The sequence below is a fragment of the Nyctereutes procyonoides genome, unplaced genomic scaffold (genome assembly GCF_905146905.1).
Source record: "Nyctereutes procyonoides isolate TBG_1078 unplaced genomic scaffold, NYPRO_anot_genome, whole genome shotgun sequence".
In the NCBI taxonomy this organism is placed as follows: Eukaryota; Metazoa; Chordata; class Mammalia; order Carnivora; family Canidae; genus Nyctereutes; species Nyctereutes procyonoides.
In genome coordinates this window covers 49,931,639-49,943,890 of record NW_026575126.1, presented here as the reverse complement: position 1 = coordinate 49,943,890, position 12,252 = coordinate 49,931,639, and the positions used below count along the sequence as shown (strand labels likewise).

Below are 12,252 nucleotides of genomic sequence, written 5' to 3'. Positions count from 1 at the left end.
CAAGGACAGCCCCGACCCCCAGCACGAGCACAGGCATGACACATGCGTGCAGGTCCAAAGACAAGATCTGCAGAGCCAGGACACCCGGGCCCCCACTGAGATGATCTACACGTTTCTTATGTTGGTGAAAGGTCAAATTCCAGCTCCTGGGGTGTGTGGGGGGGTGGTCGTCCCAGCAGCAGGTGCAACAGCCAGAGAGCATCTGTGGGAGGCTGTTGTTGGAAGCCAGAGGTCAGAGGTCAGGGTCAGAGGTGGTTCTGGGCTTGTTCTGGGAAGGGAAACCCCGCCTGCTGTGTGTGTAGCTCAGGCCCATTCCCGCAGCAGTCGGAAATCTAATACAGATTTCCTCAGCCTGGCTGCAGGCCCCAGGAAAGAGGGGCCGGAGTCTAAAATAGCCAAGCCTGAGGTCACGCAGACAAGGCTGTGAAGGGCAGCCTGAGAAATGAGTCAATGCCTTGGATGAGAACTTTCTGGCAGCTCCGGGTTCTTCCGTGACCTCATGGCATCGCTGTGGAGATCAATTAATACATGGAAGGGTCCAGAGCTGAGCTGGGCACTGGGTACGTGCTCCATCGACTTGCACTATTCTTGGAAAAACTTTTTTTTTTTTTTAAGATTTTTTAAATGTATTTATTCATGAGACACACACACAGAGAGAGAGAGAGGCAGAGACACAGGCAGAAGGAGAAGCAGGCTCCATGCTGGGAGCCTGATGTGGGACTCGATCCCGGGACTCCAGGATCATGCCCTGGGCCAAAGGCAGATGCTCCACCACTGAGCTACGCAGGCGTCCCTTGGAAATACTATTGTTTGAGGACCTCCTTGGGGTCCTCCATGGGGCAGAGGGTATACACACCAGATTATTTTTTTAAACTGAATCACTGCTGACGTGGGGCTGATAATTCTGTATCGCAGAATGTGGGGGGGTTCGGCAGCATCTCTGGCCTCTACTCACTAGATGCCGATAGCACTGTCACCTCCAATTGTGACAAAAATGCCTCTGGACGCTGCCAAACGTCCCCTGTGGGATCAATCACCCGGTTGAGAGGCTGAAACTAATTGACCCCATCGATAATCCAGATACACAGACAGCGGCTGTGTTGGTATATCAGGAAGGGGCTGTGAACACCCACCTGCCTGGCGGGACACAGGACCTAGCCTGTCCCAGCCAGGTCATGGACTTTCTGTGGGTCCATCAACCTAGAGTTCTCAGCCCAGAGTAAACTAAACCTAGATCCGAGGGCAGGATATCCCTCCCCATGCCTAGGTGTGGCCAGGAGCTCACATGGATGCCTTCCCAGGGGCATCTGGGGTCTGCATCCCTTCCCTGCACCCAGGCCTGTCCACCAAGGGCTGGCCCCACTGTTGCTAGCGCCGACCAGCTCTATTTTGGAAATGTACCAAGTGAGGCTCAGAGAGTTCACGTGACCGCCTGGCTTGTCAGCGGCAGAGTGGGGTCTGCTCCTGGGCCTATTTCACCCCACGGCCCAAGACAGGGTGTGGGGGTTCCTGCCCGACTTTGAGGCACCGGCAGGGACCAGACACAACCCTTGGCACTTCTCTGCTTGAAGGAGAGCCACCTGACGTCCGGGCAGAGCGACCGCAGGACAAAGTGGCAGCAGCTGTTTGGCAAACTCACATGGGGTCATTCGAGGGCCACTGGCCTCCTCTTTCACGGAGGGAGGTCGTTTGCCAGCGAGCGGAGTGTGCGCCTCAGGAGCCAGCACTGTCGGGGGTGCTCTTGGGCCCACACTGACCCCAGCTCCCTGGAGATTGGCTGGCACCGCCACGCAGGCCCTCCCTCCCCCTGCCACAGGCTCAGGGGCACAGCTGCAGGACAAGGCACGTCCGGACCTGTGGTCAGTGCCAGCCTCAGTAGGTCCTTTACCCTCCTGTGTCCCCTCGCATCACTACGAACGCTCACCAAGCCCTGCCCCAATGCCCGCCATGGCCTGTCCCTGAATCCTTAAGATGGGAGGAGGAATGTTCCATGGTTATCCCCTCGCCGGGATGCTTTGATGAGGCCCCGTTTATAGAGGAGGAAACGCAGACAGAGCCTAAGTAGGGATCTGGACCCGGGTGGTGTGATCCCGAGCCCACGTCCTAACCATGTGCCACGCTGCCTTGTGCACACTTAAGCTCTAGAACATCAGCTTACCGACAGCTGGATTCCACCCTGGTATCCCACCACAAGGGAAGCAAGGGGCTCACTTCCTTCTTGAAGCCAGGGATTTGTCCACATGTTCACCGTGTCTCCCAGCACCTGGCACGATGCACAGCACACACGAGTGTTCAATAAATGATAATTACGTGGATAGATGGATGGATATGGGGATGGATGGACAAATGAATGAACGAAAGCCGTCACCATGTATGACGGCGTCCTGAGGGCCAGGCGTGGCACCGGGTGCTTTACCTGGATCTGCTCCCATCCTCACACCCACCTGGCCAGGTGGACACAATGATCCCGGCTTGTACCAACGAAGCAAGCACAGCTGAAAGGCATGTTCTAGAGGCCCCGATGACTTCACACTTGGCCCAGGGCCCTGCATAGAGGGCTCGGTCCTGGTTCAGGGAATCCAGTCAGTGGACGCAAACTGTGTGCCCATCCGGTGGGATTCGTTAAGGAACAAAGCCGTTGCTCTCATGGAGCTGCCACTGTAAGAGAAATAGGGAAGGCACCAGCCATGCTGACATCTGGGGAAGAGGGAAGACCCAGAGTGGAGACAGTGGCCAGCACGCCCGAAGAACAGCAGAGGGGCTTGTGGCCAGAGAGGCCTGCAAGGTGGCCAGAGGGGAGCTGAGGGCAAAGAGGTCGCGGGAAACCAGGTTGTGCAGGGGAGCTGGCTGCCACCAGAGATGGGGACCATGTGACGGGGGTGATGGAGTGGCCGCCCACTCTGTTGTGTTTTTGCAGGCTCACTATGGCTCCCGGGTGGAGCACAGACTGTACTGGAAGTAGGGGTGGCCAGGGCGGAAGCTGGGCAGTGGCTGAGGTGCGGTGGCTGTCCTAGGGACACAAGAGAGGGGCCAGCATGGCGGTAACCAGATGGCAGAGAAGTGGTCAGATTCTCAGTGCTCTGCTGGAATGTGCTGCAGGACCCACATGGGGAGCGTCACGTGAATCCCCACTCCCCTCTGGCCTGGGGACCCCTTCTCATGTGAGCAAGGCTGGCACTGAGCCTAGGGTCTGGCACACAGGAGGTGCCCCCTCCTTCCATGGCACTAAAGCACTTACCTGGATGAGCAGGGGAGCAGGTGCTCCAGCCCCAACCTTGGTGCTTTGGGCTCCCCCCTCTTTGGGGTTAACGCTGCATGTGGCCTCCCGTTCCAGAAGCAGAGTGAGCTCTAACCCAGGCCCCCCAGGCAGCCCCACAGGCACACACCAGGTCATATACCTGGAAACCCGTGTAGGACCTGACCTGAGACCGCACATCTAAAACCGAGCCCCAACTTGCACGTCCAAATACTGGCATTCGGACAGGAACCACCCGACCAGCTCGTCTTCACGGGGCGCTTCCACAGCCCAGTCCCTAACGGGGGGCAGCAATGCTGTGAGACCGCCAGTGCCCAGACACTCCTTCGGTGCATTTACTTGGCACGTGGTGGCAGGGTGCCGCAGGAAAGGCGTGCTCCCCAAACACAGGCAATTCTTCTCTATCCAGACTCCCCAGTTCAAAATCAGAAACCTAGCAGGCCAGCCTCACTTCCCAGCTAGCAGCAGCTCAGAAACCATGTAAAGCGACCACAGGGTCCCTACGCACCTAGCGCTCTTCCCTATGCAGCCCTGCATTTCCCAGCTTCCTTTGAGGTCGGGGCCACGTGGCTGATTGTGGCCAACGGGCTGAGTGGATCTGACGTGTGTTGCTTCTGGTTTGGGGCACCTCGGCCCTAGGTGTGTGTCCTCCACACTTTCCCCTCCCCCAGTGGTGCTCATCTCTGGAAGCCAGCCCCTGGGAGGGGAGGCTGTGAGACCAGCACAGCCTGCATCTCTCCGTTGCTGCAGGAAAGGCAGGGGATCCTAGAGGGGCGTGGGACGCCCATCAAAAAATACATGAGTCAGAAATAAACCCTTGTGTTCATCTCCTAAGAGTTTAGGGCTAATTTGGGACCTCAGTGCAGCCTGGCCTATCCTAACATAGGGGGATTCTCTAGAGTAATTTTGGCCACAGGGGACTTTGCCTGGTTTGCGTTCTAGATGACCAAGGTCATGTACCACAAACACATCACTGCTCATCGCCCCAACAATCCCATGGGGCAGGTATGAGCAGCCCCATTTTCTAGACCAGGCACAGACGTCAAGTGACTTACCGAGGGTCAAAGGCCAGCAAACCACAAGGGCAGGCAGGGTCAAGCCCAGGCTCTGTCCACTGTGCCATGCCCACACCCCACTAAACCCCACCTGCTGCTTCAGCTCTCACGTCCCAGTCCTGGATGGGAGCTCCCACTGGAGACAACGGGTTTGACACAAAGAACAGGAAGCAGGCAAGAGGTCACCCCGTCCTGACCTCTGAAGGACATGGCAATGCCACTAATGCCCCAAAGAATACAGAACCACCGTTCAGTAAGAAACAAAATTTTTTTTTACTGTAAATTATTTGCAAATGTTCATGTTTCCAGTGTAAGTCATTAGAAAAAGATCCCCAAGAAAAACTTGGTTTATCTAATGTGAAAGAATGGTATAACTTACAAAAAAATAAATATGTATTTCCACCTAAAAGAAGAAAGTTGCCTCTCTGGGTTTCAAGTCAGCAATTATGCATCTTGGAGCAGCAGTGACCTTCCTCTGTGTCTTGGGTCTCGCTCTGGTCTCTGAGAGACCTACAGGATGGGCATCGAAGGACTCTGCTTCTCCATCTTCTTCCAGGAACACAGGGACCACCCATCTGTCGCCTGCCGGCCGACGCGGCTACTCCCTGGGAATGCTGCTCCTCAACCAATGCTTCCCTCCCAAGAAGCTACAGTCTTGAGATTGTTGTTCTCCTGGAGCAGCGCTTAAAAACAAAAAAGCCATAAAAACAACAAAAAAAAAAAGAAAGAAAGAAAAAGCGATCACTGATCTTCGTGAATGGGTCCTTTCCACGAGACTCGGTAACGCAAGGTCAGTTCTCCACAACGCCATCCTTCAAGCCACCCAGATGCCAAGGGCGAGAGAAGAAATCTAAACACGCGGAGGAGGCTCAGCAGGGCTCTTTCCAGCACGTACCGGGTGCTCGCGGCCTTGACCGCTTCCTGACCAGCGTCTGACCTTCTCTCGGGGCCTAGAGCAGTAAAGCCATTGCAGCGATGGGTAGAAGAGGGAGGGAAGAAAGCAAGACGAGTGGAGGAGGATCTGAACGGCTGGCCAGGCTGGGGAGTCGGCCCTGAGATGATCTCCGGGGCCCGGAGCTCCGGGTCCGGATGGCCCAGGGGTCCCACTGAGTCCCGTCTGTAAGGCGTTGGTGGACGTGGAGGCTGCCCCTGGCCTGGGAGGCAAGTACTGGTGGTGCAGGGCTGGGCTGTGGGTTCCCAGCGTCTGAACGCCTGGAAGACCAGATGGTGGGAGAGGAGAGGGTCCTTGGCCCTTGGGGTACTGCCCGAGGTGAGAGGGGTCTTCCCAGGCCCCTCACCTCCCATCTGCAACCCCCGGGAGATGAAGCACTCCGGTGGAGCCAGACGAGGATGCGAGAGGTACGGGGACAGCCGTCGGGGGCCGCGGAGCTCCTCAAAGACAGAACCGTTGACTTTGGCTGGAGAGGTCTGAGGCAGTTGGCTGGATTTGGTCACTAGCATATCTTATGAAACCAATTTCTCTGGCAGTCTGTCTGCCAAAACCTCCTTGCAGAGCACCAGGAGCACGAGCGTGCCTTCCCAGGGGCGTGAGAACGGCAACAGAGGCAAGGCTGGGGAGCGCTTTGGGTGGGCTGTACCTGGGTCTCTTCTGCTTCACGGCCAATTCCAGCTTGGGGGCCAGATGGTGGCTGCTTTGCATGTTTTGGTTTTTGGGGTTGGTTGGTTTTTTTAATTTTTGGTTTCAGTATATAGGAGGCTTAGGTTTGCAAGGATAGTGCCTCACTGTGTCATTCTTGGATGCTGGCAGGTCGGCCCTGCAATTCTGACAGGACGCACCAGCTCCGGGGCTCACACCAGGCCAGCATCTTTGGCCATGCTGTAGAAGAGACCTCTCTGCTGTAGGAGTTCGGAGGGCTGGCCGCACTCTCGGATCTCTCCCTTGTCCAGGACGATCACCCTGCGAGAGGAGGAGACACAGACATGAGCAACAGGGAAGGGGGTGGGCACCTTGTGCCCGCAAGAGCCACCCAAACGAATCCCTGGCTTTGGGTCAGGCCCCCAATATCTTCTGCTAGGACTGCTGGACTGCTGCAGTAGCCTTCCAGCTGGCTGCCATCCTTGAGCCCTCCTGCTCAAAGTCAAAGTCCTGTGATGCTCACCCCCAGGACTGGCTCTCTTTTTCTAGTACCTTCCCAGTGTTTATTGTCTGTCTCCACACTCAGCCCCCACCTGACCCAGAAGGTCCCACAGGCAGGCTCCTTATCTGCTACCCCCTCCTGAGTCTCCAGCACCTACAACAGGGCCGGGAAGTGAGAGGCACTTCACACATGTGTTGACTGAACAAATGATGCAGTGATGCCAGCAGTGCCCAGGGAAAAGAGGGCTGTCACCAGACACAGGACGGCGCTGAGTGAATGGGGCCATCCCCTGGCCGGGAGGCCTCCAGTGCCAGGAGCCTCACCTCGTGTAGTCCATGATGGTGTTGAGGCGGTGTGCGATGGTGAGGACGGTGCAGTCGTCAAACTGCGTCCGGATGGTAGACTGAATGAGGTCATCGGTTTCTAGGTCTACGGCTGCCGTGGCCTCGTCCAACACGAGGATCTTGGTCTTCCTCAGCAGAGCCCGGGCCAGGCACACGAGCTGGCGCTGCCCGACGCTGGACCAGGAGACAGAGGGTCAACACCATCCCTGCCCCGAAGCCCAGGCCTGCACTGCAAGAAGGGACGGGGGACACGTGGTGTCGCCGAGACCAGGAGGGCCCTGATACTTGCCACCCTCCCCATGCCTACGCCCCTGGCACGTGTCACTGACTGCTCGGGACATTCCTGCTAGTGAGCTAGAATTGGGCTCGAATTGTATTCCAAACAGGGCTCGGAGTGGATATCCAAACTAACTGACCAGTTCGACATGGATGGTGTGGCCAAGCACTAAATGGCCCCATTCCCATTCCTTCCCAGTTGACTCAGGACTCGGTCATGGGTCTTGCTTTGGTCAATTGGATGGTGGCAAACATAAGGCCAGTGGAGGCTCGCAGAGGGAATGCACGCCAGGGCTTGCTCACGCGTGCCCCTGTGCTATCACCGTGACACCGTGGCTGGGCTGGGCCGCTGGAGGAGGTGGCGCCTGTGAAGCCGACCCAACTGCCCCAGTGGACCCCCAGCCACACATGGGAGCCAAGAACAGCAGAGCCCCACATGCTGCAGCAGCTGAACACATCCGAGGTTTGGTGGCTGGTTGTCACCAGGATGGGTAAGGCATTAATGGCACTGGAGCAGGACTCAGGTTCCCCGAGGCAGTGGGTGGAGACTCAGAGGGCTCAGAGACGTGCTATTTACCGACCGATACAGAAGCCTTTCAACAGTCGAACTAACAATCACTCTGAACCAACTAAACCCAGTGTGAGAAAGGAACCACACTGGCCATCCTGGCTACACCCCATGGTACAGCGGGCCTGGACTGAAACCCATCTTACCCACGCTGAAATCAAGGCTCCAAGGGGTTAAGAGAAAACGGCTCATCTATGGCAGAGCTGGGACTCAAACCCAGGCCGGACACACCTGGACGGAGGTGGAGCCCAGGAGGCCCGACCAGGGCCTCACACCCCTGCCTACCTCAGGTTCTCCCCGCCTTCTGCACACTCTTGGTTCAGCTTATCAGGAAGGCCTGACACGAAGTCCTTCAGGTGAGCCAGCTCCAGGGACGTCCAGACTTCTTCGTCTGAGTACTGGCTGAACGGGTCCAGGTTCATGCGGAGCGAACCCGAGAACAAAACAGGGTCCTGTTCGGGGAGAAGACAGCAGGTGAGGCTCACGTCATGGTGGATGCGCACGGGGTGAACAGGGGGGGCGTGCAAAGTTCCAGCCAGAATTGTTCAAGACAGGGTTCCAGGGTTCCTTGGAATCACTATTTCTGGAGATATGAGTAATGAGGGGGGAGGAAAGGTTCGGAAAAATCCTGGGGTAACTGTAATAAAATAGATTTCTTTTGGCAAAACTTCCCAGAGCCTCCAGTACACGGAAGCTTCTGGAGGTGGAAGCAGCATGGGTAATTCCTTGGCATAGAGTACTAGGGATTCCTCCTTGTTCCCTGCCTTCAAAGGAAGAGTCTTAGAAGAAATTTTAGGAAAAATAACATGACAAGGCAACACATTAGGGAATCGCCCCCTACAGGAATCAATCTAGAAGATTCGTATTTCTTGCCTGGCTCTTGAGAGGCTTACTTTTGTCCTGAGTGGAGCCAGGAGGAGTAAAAGAAGGATACCCAGTTAATTTCCACTGTTATTTATACACTAAGAGGAGATTCAGTGGCAAAGCGACATTATCATTTCAATGAAAATAAGAAACTAGGAAAAAAAATAACAAAGTAGGAATACATTCACATTTGTCCCAAAAACATGCATACACGGCTCTCCGTATGCCCCACTCATGCCCCCGTTGCGCCCAGACCCCACCTGCGGGATGATGGTAATCTTGACGCGCAGGTCATGCAGGCCGATCTTGGCAATATTGATATCGTCGATAATGATCTCCCCCTCGGCAGACTCATTGATCCGAAACAAGCCCAGGGTCAGGGATGACTTCCCAGCTCCCGTCCGCCCCACGATGCCCACCTGTGTGACAGGAAGGGCCCAGGGTGAGGTGGGAATGCTGGTATCCGGGTGTCACCTCCCATCTGTCCCCAGTGTCTGCCCTAAAGCAGTTAAGTCATCTGGTCAACCCAGTGCCCACCACAGCCTTCCCCACCAACAGCTTCCCAGGGATACTCCTTCAGGGGCCGTGCTGGCCAAGGGTCAAGAAAGACTTCCTTCTCTGTGCCAGCTCTTTTTAGAACTAATGGTAATCAGCCCTCTTGATAGGTTAGTACAGACCTCCTAAAGGGACAGGGCTCGGCTGAGCAGAAGGGATTTTCCATAAAGCCCTATTTTCGTCTCTAGGTAATAGTAATAAGTCAGGTGTTTTCCTCATACTGTTTTTCAACCCTTTGACGGTGAGCTTCCCATCCCGAGTTGTGGAAGTGTCTCAAAGATTCAATTAGATCCCCCTGCACACCTCCTCCCTCCATCCTGGCTGCACGAGCAACAAGAACTTATGGATAGGACCTGGTCTCCATTCATCCTCTCTTGCTAATTTTTTTAGATTTTTATTTATTCATTCACGAGAGACACAGAGAGGGAGGAAGAGACACAGGCAGAGGGAGAAGCTCCATGTAAGGAGCCCGATGCAGGACTGGATCCCAGGATTCCGGGATCATGTCCTGAGCCGAAGGCAGACTCTCAACCACTGAGCCACCCAGGCATCCCTCCACTCATCCTCTCTTGAGGAAACAGCGCTCTGTGTTCAGTGGCCAACAACTGACATTCCTGACATCCAATTACAACCCTTCCCTTCTCATCCGGGCTCTTGAAAGGCAGGCCTCCTCCAGCCTCTAACCGAAATGTCAAACAGCAGAGACTCACAATGGAAAGTGAGCCATAAAGATCACCACCCACTCTGTTTTTCCCCTTGTTCACTTACAGAAATTATCTAATGGGAATGAAACATTCTGAGCCTTGAGGTAGAAGGCATTTTAGCAAATGCCTATGTTCAGGGGATCCCTGGGTGGCTCAGCAGTTTAGCGCCTGCCTTTGGCCTAGGGTGTGATCCCGAAGTCCCGGGATCGAGTCCCACATCGGGCTCCTGGCATGGAGCCTGCTTATCCCTCTGCCTGTGTCTCTGCCTCTCTATCATAAATAAATTTTTAAAAATCTTTTTAAAAAATGCCTATGTTCAGAAATGAAAGAAACACTGTCCTCTGGCAGACGGCTGGGAAGACCCTTCCTCTGATTCCTGAGGAGGCTCTAGGGGTCTCAGGCCAAGGATGTCTTCCAGGAATAGCTTGGGACTAGGGGTATGTTCCAAAATTCTGACAATCTCACATGTTCACTGAGCTATCCCTCGCAGTGACGATGGCATCTTTCTATTCTAGGCGGGAGGAACTCAAATGCCTACGGGAGCCCAGTAGGCACGTAAGTGAGACAGGGAGGGACCAGGTGAGCTGGGAGGCTCTCGTCTTGTCTAGAAAGAAACAAGGCAGGGAGTGTAAGCCCAGTGTTGCTAGATTTTCTGCAAGAAACGCAGGCAGTTGGGGCACCTGGGTGACTCAGTTGGTGAGGCATCCAACTCTTGATTTCGGCTCAGGTCATGATCTCAGGGTCATGTGACTGAGCCCCACATCAGGCTCCATACTTAAGATTTAAGATTTCTCTCTCCCTTTGCCCTTCCCCCTACCACCTGCCTGTACATGTGTTCTCAAAAAAAAAAAGGCAGGAAATGGATTTTTGTATAAGACACACTTGATTTTTCAATATTTGCAATGTATTCAGATTTTTTTCTAAATATTTATTTATTTATTCATGAGAGACAGAGAGAGAGAGAGAGAGAGAGAGAGAGAGAGAAAGAGAGAGAGAGTGTGAGAGAGGCAGAGACACAGGCAGAGGGAGAAGCAGGCTCCATGCAGGAAGCCCGACATGGGACTCCATCCCAGGACTCCAGGATCACACCCTGAGCCAAAGGCAGATGCAAAACCGCTGAGCCACCCAGGCATCCCTGTATTCAGATTTTTTTCAAAACATACCTCCGGGCCTCATCTGGCTCCCTGCTAACCATATACAAGGCACCTGGGACACTCTAGCAGCTTCTACTTCCACAAGCCCCTCCTAGATAAGGCCACCCCACCCCACGGAATCAGACTGTGATAAACTGGAGAAACGATGCACCTGGTTCCAAGCTATGTCCCGCTGTCAACTGTTGGGGGAACAAGGCGTACCCACCTTTTCCCCTCCGTTGATGGTGATGTTGATGTGCTTGAGAACCAAGTCCAGGTTTTCTCGGTAGCGGAGGCCGTAGTCCCGGAATTCCACTCGGCCCACCTGAGGCCAGGTGCTGGGTGGAGCCATCTCCTGGATTTGCCAGGGAGCCTGTAATGGGGGGGGGGGAAGAGACAGGGTAAAAGATTTTAAGTCCGTCTCTGGAGCCTCAAGGCTACAGGTTGTGGCTGCACAACCCCTGTGACGTCATCGCCCTCCCTCTGGCTCACTCTGCTCCCCGCCATGGCTGCACTGTTCCTCAGACGCACCTGCACACCCCGCCCCTGGGCCTTTGCACACTCTGCATGGAAGGCTTTCCCCCAAACTCCCCTCTGGGCACGCTCCCTCACATGTTGCACATCTCAGGGCCATTCACACCACCCCTGTGCTCTGGGCCCTCTATCCCCTCCTTGCTTCATTCTCCTTCAGACCATGTGGCAGCTCCCTGCACTTGAGGTATGCTTTTATTTGCTTATTCCTGTCACCCATGCCCCCGGAGTGTCCCCTCTATGAGGACAGGTTCATTCACTGTTCGCTGCCACCCTCCGGGGCCGACAGCACACAGGAGGGACTCCGTGAATATTCACGGACCGAATCAATGAATGAGTGGTCTTCTCTGGACAGACACGAGGGCAGAGGTATTACTCTGAATGGTGTTGCCTTCTACGTGTGGAGTAGAGGGCAACTGTAAAAGCAAAGGCTGATGCTTTTAAAGATTACAGTCACATGACCTCATTTAATCCTCACTACAATTCCATGAGTGGGGTCCTTACACATGAGGAAACCGACACAGAGAGGGTAAGTAACCTGCCCAGGGTCACACAGCCCTTAGTTCTGAAGAGCTTCTTAGTTCAGTTCAATACCTCCTGAGTGCTACAACTGGGTGTGCTCTGGGCCAGCCTTGGGGCTAGCTTGGGGGAAACTGAGAAATGGAGACGACAATGAAAGGGAACTTTCATCCTTTCTTCTCCATAAACTTGTTAGATTATTACTATTTTTTACAACAAGCATACTTTCCTTTCATAAATTTATGTGTATAAATGAAGGGAATAAGCTCTACAAACATAGGGGGCCCTGGAAGAGAAGTGGGTGGAACTTTCGAACTATGAAAATATATGTTAACATAAATATTATGT

At 54.5% G+C, this 12,252-nt stretch overlaps 1 protein-coding gene across 3 annotated transcripts in view; it reads right to left on the bottom strand.

Moving 5' to 3' along the window:
• Positions 1-4,560: 4,560 nt before the first annotated feature.
• ABCC1 (ATP binding cassette subfamily C member 1) overlaps positions 4,561-12,252 on the bottom strand; it is a 135,619-nt gene continuing 127,927 nt past the window's right edge. For 2 of the 3 annotated variants that reach the window (XM_055339515.1, XM_055339516.1), the window contains 5 exons: positions 11,081-11,227; positions 8,723-8,881; positions 7,884-8,050; positions 6,734-6,928; positions 4,561-6,229 (listed from right to left, as the gene is read on the bottom strand). In XM_055339515.1, the coding sequence (XP_055195490.1) occupies positions 6,121-6,229; positions 6,734-6,928; positions 7,884-8,050; positions 8,723-8,881; positions 11,081-11,227 (777 nt within the window). In that variant the 3' untranslated portion in view covers positions 4,561-6,120. Of the gene's footprint in view, positions 6,230-6,733; positions 6,984-7,883; positions 8,051-8,722; positions 8,882-11,080; positions 11,228-12,252 lie in introns of all 3 variants that reach the window. The other variant, XR_008666370.1, reaches the window with a different exon arrangement.